At 39.0% G+C, this 8,393-nt stretch overlaps 1 protein-coding gene across 1 annotated transcript in view; it reads left to right on the top strand.

Annotated features, from left to right (window-relative positions):
• The window catches only part of LOC141141262 (uncharacterized), a 13,565-nt gene extending 8,833 nt beyond the window's left edge, over nt 1-4,732 (top strand). The window contains exons 4-5 of the mRNA XM_073628941.1: nt 2,486-2,859; nt 4,469-4,732. Coding sequence (XP_073485042.1) covers nt 2,486-2,859; nt 4,469-4,664 — 570 coding nt within the window. The 3' untranslated portion in view covers nt 4,665-4,732. The remainder of the gene's footprint in view (nt 1-2,485; nt 2,860-4,468) is intronic.
• Nucleotides 4,733-8,393: the final 3,661 nt, after the last annotated feature.

The raw sequence follows: 8,393 nt of genomic DNA, 5'->3' as shown, positions 1-8,393 counted from the left end.
ATGGAAGGAAAGAAAGAGAAAGAAAGATGGAAGGAAAGAAAGAGAAAGAAAGATGGAAGGAAAGAAAGATGTTAGGAAATAAAGATGGAAGAAAGAAAGATGGAAGGAAAGAAAGAGTGAAGGAAAGAAAGAGAAGGAAAGATGTTAGGAAAGAAAGAGAGAAGGAAAGAAAGAGAAAGAAAGATGGAAAGAAAGAGAAAGAAAGATGGAAGGAAAGAAAGATGTTAGGAAAGAAAGAGAAAGAAAGAGTGAAGGAAAGAAGAGAGAAAGAAAGAGTGAAAGGAAAGAAAGAGAAAGAAAGATGGAAAGAAAGAAAGAAAGAAAGAAAGAAAGAAAGAAAGAAAGAAAGAAAGAAAGAAGAAAGAAAGAAAGAAACGAAAGAAAGAAAGAAAGAAAAAGAGAGAAAAAGAAAGAGAAAGAGAGGGTGATGGGGAAATAATGAAGGAAACAGAACAAAGAGACAAAAAGAATGGAAAGAAAGAAAGAAAGAGAGGGGGATGGAGGAATAAGGGAAGGAAGAGCATCCCCTACATCAGCGTACTCACTGGGAGGCCGGAGGGACTGGATGGATGGATGGATCAGACTCCCCTTTTGCTGGGCTTCAGCATGAATCTTCCCGCCCACACATCCCCTTCTCTGAGGCAGAACAGAGAACACTGCCGAGGAGAGTGTGCGGGGCAGACACAGGAGGAGAGGACGGGAGGAGGAGGAGCAGAAGCTCTCTCTCCTCTTCTGTTTGGCTGTGCCGGCAGCAGGGGGAGGGGGGAGATCTGTCAGAGCTCTGCTGACCGGCTCTCCCTGTCATTGATCCGGAGATGTAGGTGAGCTCCGATCACATGTCTCACTTGCCGGCTGTTATCTCTCACTGTAGAAGAGCGATGGGACTAAGGACGGAGATCTCTGCTACTGAATGAGGCGGCTCTCTAATTTGGTAAACTAGCCAGCTGTGCAAGGCCCCTATGACTGCGAGGCCTGAGGCCACCACCTATGTTGCCTAATTAGAGAGCCGCCTCTGGCCACACGATAACTATTTTAAATATTATGATCCTAATTTTGATAATTATGATATAGTGTTGTTTAGGTGATTGGCGATTCTCTATGCATGTCCTGACTTTCCAAGACACCAACGCTAAAGTGATACTAAAGAAGCCCATTTTGCAGCATGTATTGCATAGAGTGGCCCCGATCCACGACTTCTGTGGTCCCATTGCCATCTTTCTCCGCTCCTCCAAGCTTCTGATAACCCCCTCTGGTAAGCACTCTCCCAAGAGTGTTACCTTGGAGGAGTGCTTCCTAGTCCTTTTTTTGGCGTTTACAGAGCTCCACTATAATGGCCTGTACACACGGTTGGATATCGATCGGACATTCCGACAACAAAATCCATGTTTTTTTTCTGACGGATGTTGGCTCAAACTTGTCTTGCATACACACGGTCACACAAAGTTGTTGTAAAATCCGATCTTTTTTAAAGCAGTGACGTAAAACACGTACGTCGGGACTATAAACGGGGCAATAGCCAATAGGTTTCATCTCTTTATTTATTCTGAGCATGCGTGGTACTTTGTGCGTCGGATTTGTGTACACTGCTGTCAATCACATCCAATGATGCGGCGTGCTGGGGGACGAGGCAAAGTCTTATCCCGGGTTCACACCGATGCGAATTAGATGTGCGTTTCCACGCATATAATTTGCATAGTGGGAGACTGTGACTGGCTCCCTATGGAACCGGTTCACATCTCTCCTGGGCGGCTGCGGAGCGCACTACACAAATAAGCTGTGCGTATTTGGCTCCGTTTCAGGGCCGAATGCAGACATAGAATCGTCCCTGATTCGTCCCAGAAATGGAGAACAAGAAACGCACAGTGCTCCTGTGCGATACACAGCCCCTTATAGTGTGAACCCAGGCTTACAGTCGGTGAGTATAGCCAATGGCTGTATCACATGAGTGCGCCCGACAGCTAACCCCCTTTGGCAAAGAGCTTCCCCATGAAGGGGGTTAGCAAATGCGGAGAGTTGCGGAGACACCCACAGAGGGACCCCATAAGACGAGGATTGTGGCTACTCTGTGCAAAACAAACTTCACTGTCTACATAAGAATAACATATTTTTTTTTTTTTAATATGTTTTTTTTTTTTTAAAACAATACCCATACAACCACGGAAAAATAGGAACCTTCACAAACACTTTATCCCTAGTTTGTTGCCAATTTTCATCCATGAAATTTACATAGAAGTGAGATACAACTTGTATTTGAGTAAAGTCTCCCTTTGTGCTTGTAAATACATGGTAGAGACTATGTGGATCACCAGCTGTCATTTACCTATAGAGAGTTTCTCCTATCTTGGGCAGTTGTACGTATTATGAATATAAATGGAAAACATCAATTTTAAAAAAGCATATAACATATTTATCCATTAAAAAAAAAATTTTTAAATAATAATATTTAGCTGTGTCATTGTGACATGTTTTTTTCATTTCAATGTAGGATTTAAACAATCTCCGAGTTCGACTACGTTCGAAATATCAAATCCCAGGCACTGAGGAACCACCTGCTTTTCCAATCAACCCATTGAAAAGAAAAAGAATTGAGGAAAATGTAGCTGATGAAGAGAAAGACCAGAGTTTAATAGGTCATACACGCTGGTGTTTTTGTGCACAATGTCGGCCTATGCCAACATCTGAAGAATCTAAATGCTGCCAAGGATTGGAAGAAGTTCAGCCTTTCTTGGAGCATGGCCTGACATGCGTAACACAACATGAAGAATTTGTCGAACGATGTCTGACTAAAAGAATTCTGGTCTATCAAATCCAAATGGAATCCGCCAATGTTCACAAAGACTATATTCGTGATGCCAATAGGTAATATTTAGTTATTTAATATATTGAAAAGTTTATTTTTAATTAATTTTTAAAAAATTCAATTGACCAATCACAGTGCATAATCGCGTGAGCCATGATGTAACAGTGAAAGTCATTTCTTTGTTCACGCTGAAAGGGAGAGCCAGTCTCTCCCTGTCAGAGGGGAACTGTGCTCATAATCAGCACATTGATTATCAGAACAGTCCCCTCATATGTGCAACAACAACTTTAAATGTGCCCATAAGCTGTCAGTCAGTGCCCAAAAAAAAGACAGTTCATAATGCCGATCAAACTGCCAATCAATTCTCATATGAGTGCTAATCAGTGCCCAGCAGAGTGCAAGTCAGTGCCTATATCAGTGCCCAGCATTATAAAATGTCAGTAGTTCAACATCATTGCTGCCCATCAGTGACAACGGTTAGTCCCACCTATCAGTGGCTATCAGTACCGCTTATCTGAAAATCAGTGACGCCTATCAGTGCCTATGAATTATAAATATCAGTGCATGTTAATGAGTGACACCTTATTAGTGCAAACTCATCAGTGCTGCCTCATTAATGCTCATCAGTGCGTCCTGATTAGTTCCCGTAAGTGAAGGATAAAATAAACTTTTATAACGGAAAAAAATAAAAAATTATTTATTTTCTTATAAAAAAACCCACTGAGGTGATCAAATAACAACAAAAGAAACCTCTATTTGTGTTACCATAAATTAAAAAATTTAGTTTTCGGTACAGTGTTGCATGACCGCATAATTGTCATTTAAATTGAGAGAAAATTTAAAAATGAAATTTGTCATGGGTGGGAAGGCAGTGGTGGATTTAGGTTTTGTGATGCCCTAGGCTTGACAAAACTTGCGGACCACCTAATTTAAATATGAACCACCCCTTCATGTCAAGACTACACCCCTTCCTTTTTAACACCCACCCTGTCATCTTCATGGGAGAAGGACAAAGGGACACTGTGGGAATGGGACAGAGGGACACCATGGGAGAAGGACAGAGGGACGCCATGGGAAGAGAACAGAGGGACGCCTTGGGAAGGCGACAGAGGGATGCCGTGGCAAGGGGACAGAGGGACTCCGTGGGAAGGTGACAGAGGAATGCCATGGGAAGGGGACAAAGGGACTCTGAGAGGACAGAGGGATGCTGCGGTGAGGGGATGTGGCATCTTCTAGTTTGGGGGAGAGGGGGGTAAGGGGATATGTGCTTGTAGAGGAGAGGATGGGGGAGATGTACGGTTGCTCCGGAAAGCCAATTGACGCTGCGGGACCCCAGGAGGCAGATGTCCCTGGTGCCCGTGATAGCGCATCCCTGACTGATCAATTACCAGAGCTCAGAACTTGTGACACTGGGCTCCGGGATTCAGCTGTGCAAGCCTGCGTGCGGGAGGAGGGGAAGGGAGTTCATGCAGGGGGGTGTTTTATTTCCCGGCCACGGCAAAGTGCCACCCTATTCCTTGTCGGCCTAGGCCAAAATACAGCATTTCGTCAAGGTGCAAAATTGCATGGTATTAAAGAGGATACTCGTCCTTTACAAAAAGCACTTCTAAATTATATTTTTGTTATAGATATAAAATTGTAATATTTGTAATCTTTCTAATTTTATAGATGCCTCAGAAGAGGAGCCTATAAATCCTACACTAATATGGTCCATGGATTTCTGGGGAAGAATCGTCGAATACCCATACCTTCGTGTGTTGTATGGGCAATTCGAAACAAGTATCCAGATCCCAATGAGGAATACATTGGATTTAAATGGTCATCCGATTATAATGCAAGCGATATGGCTATCGAAGAAAATTAAATTGTAATAGCGGATAGTTACTTAGTTGTTATTTTTGGTTTTAAAAATCTTTGTAATTAAAAAATGTATATATTTTTTGGTAGTTCTTTATATTTTTTATGTGACAGAAATTTTCTAAAATATATAAGCATGTGGTTAAAATTTATTTAAAAAATAAATAATTTAAAATATAAATATATATAGTTTTTTGGAGTCATTTTTAATTTTTATTGTTCTTAAAAAACAAAAAAATTTTACTTTGCCACAGTGCCCACATAAACAAAATTTTTGGTAAAGCTCTCTAGTTACCCCCCCCCAACCCCACACACACATTACATAACCGAGGAAAAGCACAACATGGAAGGGTTATGACGCATGCTTACTTGGGGGTCATTTGTATTTGCGTCATTTAACGAATAATGTATATATATGCCAAGACCCTTGGGCCATAATTATATTAGATTGACAAATCGTCAGCCATAGGCTGCACTATTAGCAATCTATACAATCTGAAGCCTTGACCCCATGGTGCGAGGCAGAGAACTTCATCGGCAAAATATTTTATGTTCCTAAGTAATATATTGAATCAAGGAGCACTTGACAGTTCAAAAATATGAAAGGAGAATTTTTTATTGTTTTTTAAAGGTATAACAATATCAACTAATCAAGTGATCACACGTGAAGTTCAGTTACACACCTTCACAATCCTTCTTAATTATTTTTAACAGAATCATAAATCACAACTATTATTTCCAAAATATAAAGGTGTAAAATAAATTTAACAACAAATATATTAGAAGCTAAATAATTCTAATTTTTATTATATTTTAATAAAAAATGTATATATTAACGTTACCTTTTTTTTATTTTTTTATTAAAGATCTAAAACTAACAATTTTATAATAAAACAGTGCTATTTTCGATTACTACCCAAAAAAAAAATGTAAAAATATAAAGCGTGGTATTTCATTCAAAACGAGATAGATATTGAGAGAGCAGTTTATCTTTTTCAGGACATGGAAATCCAGCAATGTTTTGAGAGAGATTGACCTGTCTGGAATGCCATGGAAAATTTTTGATTCCTGCAGCATGGTCAATCACATCACAGATGATCTGTTTCAAGAATTCTTGGCTAGTAGGTTCATATATTTTGCTTACAACCCAGTCTTTTTTTGCCTTACTGAAGCCATAACGGTAACGCAAAGATCCCTTTTTTTCTGAATCTTTTTTAGGTCTCCGAACAACTGCTTGCAGCCTATTTATGTTTTTATTGTGGTCGAGGGCAGCAAGTTGTGTTCTGGCAACCATGCTGTCCATATAAAAATGATGACGTTTAGATCGATATTTTAACACCATACTGTGAAAAACTTCGACCTCACCTGTATGGTAAAAACCAGATATATGATGAAGGTCCTTTAGCAGTCTCTGATTTTGAATTACGGCATTGAGGTTATGGAGAGCTGCAGATCCGTGTTTAAGCCACTCATATTCCCTCTGTTCATCACAAGGTATTGGTGGATGTGAACACTGATGGTATAGTCTATTTCCATGCCATTCATGTACATTTGCTGCATGAAAACTCATAGATAGCCATTTTTCTTCTAGTAGAATAGGATTATCCTGACATGTACTCGAAGCCCACCACAAATGATTTTTTGCTAAAGAAACCCAGCCAGCAAGTTCCCTACTGTTGCTTTTTTTACTTGCAGCCATAAGTTTTGCTCCAATTGATTTGGCCATATGCCATACATCGAATTCGTGCCTTATTTGTGGATATTTTTCCTTTATGATTTTTCTTATGGAGACATGTCTATCGGTTGCAAGGATTTTGACCTGAACCTGATCTCCTAAAAGATGATCCAAGGCCTCAACAAAAGCCAATTTTTCAAGCGAGACAGAGGTACGACCGGTTTGGAGTTGCTCCACTTGAAAATCTAATATATTATTGGTTTCTGCATCCATCAATGTATAGGTACAGTACTTAGCATTGAAGCCAGGTGAATCACATTGGCCGTCACCAATCAATGCTACACTGTTGTCACCAATTTTTTGAATGTTCTTCTTTCTTTCACTTATCCAATGATGTTCAATGGTAGGGAATATGAAATTTTTTTGGTTTTTATAATGAGTAGTCGCCGATATACCATACATTTGTAAAATTGAAAAAAAATTTTTCATCTTCAAAAAATTAGACCCACTGCATACTATAGCTGATGAAATCAGCAAGTTTCCGGCTGACATTTGCCCTATTAATGGTTGGCTTCTCCACATTTTAAATTTATGATGCTTATTGCACTCTGCATGCACTATTAATGCAGACCCTTTAATCAATTTTTTAAGAGCAATTATCCTGCCCGTGCAATGTGTGTCATGTAAGCAATGAGATTGCATCAGTAATTTATCAAGGCATTCTTCATACACCAAAAATGTTTTCTGACTTGACACGTTGGCAAATTCTTTTTCTTCGTGCACATCTATAAATGAAAGGTCGGGTTGTTTTAAATCAATGTATGAGTATTCTTCATCCAAATCTTCTACATACATTTCCTCCGCTTCCTCCTCTGACGGACGGTAAGATTCGTCTACATCTTTGGTTTTTTTTGGTGGACTGCACAAAAGACCAAAATCACTTATTTCATTGTCGTCAAATGGTACAGGTTCTGGTAAGGTACTTCTAATTGGTGATAATCCAAGAAGATCAAGATTAGGATCATGACGTATTGTTGGCACTTCACATTCTTTGAAATGGTCAAATTCGATGTTTGCTTTTGTTGTCAAATTTTCAGCAAAAGAAGAGTGTAAAATATCTTCTTGACTTTTTTCAATATTCAATAAATCGAACATACTAGTTTGTAATCTTGGTATTACACTCAATTCAGGTAATTCCACCAAAGAGCACTGTATAGCAACAGAGACGGAAGACCGAGGTATGCATACCTGTATCTTTTTGGGTTTCACTTCCTTTTTTCGTTGACATTGGATGCCTCGATGAATTTTTTTAAATCTTGCTTTATGCCCGATTTTTACAGTGTGTGTTGAAATATTAGTGATATTACTTATTTCAACTTGATTCTCAGAGAGATCAATAAGCGACATTGGTTCATTTGAAACCGAACTGCAAATTACACTGTCAATCAATGCATAGTCCGCAGGTTGACACACTACCATTTCACAATCACTAACTTCGGATACAGAAGCCATAGATTTTTTTTGAAGTTCAGTATTAGATTCCATGGATGTTTGAGTAGCTCCTGAGCGCATGTCTGAGACATATGTTGACGATTGTGAAGTCATCTCAGTTTCTCTTCTTCGTCGTTTTGCGTAGTTGTGTTCAGAATCCACATGACATATTTTTACATTTTTTTCTAATAGCACAGAAGGGAAAGCTGTAATCTTAAGATGTTTTTGTGCACCTCTAAGTTCGTAATCACTTTCCAAAAAATGTTGAGAACAAATTTTAAATTTCCAGATTTTAGATTTAAGAATTGTTTCAACTAATGATCCTAATTCCTCACTAGGAATATTGATTTTTTCAAGCCAGGTTTTTATTCTCTCTCGATCACGTGGAAATGAATGCAGTCTAATATTGTCATTTCTCCAGTTCATGGAGCAAGATTTGACAAAACAACTGGGCATTCTGAAATATATAAAAGCGTGAATGAGTAACTTATTCATATGCAAAAATTAAAAAAAAAGCATGTAGATGGGAGACATGAGACCAAGCCATGCATGCAGAAGACATGGGATGGA

Source organism: Aquarana catesbeiana, linkage group LG04 (assembly GCF_042186555.1).
Source record: "Aquarana catesbeiana isolate 2022-GZ linkage group LG04, ASM4218655v1, whole genome shotgun sequence".
In the NCBI taxonomy this organism is placed as follows: Eukaryota; Metazoa; Chordata; class Amphibia; order Anura; family Ranidae; genus Aquarana; species Aquarana catesbeiana.
This window is presented reverse-complemented; position numbering and strand designations above follow the sequence as displayed.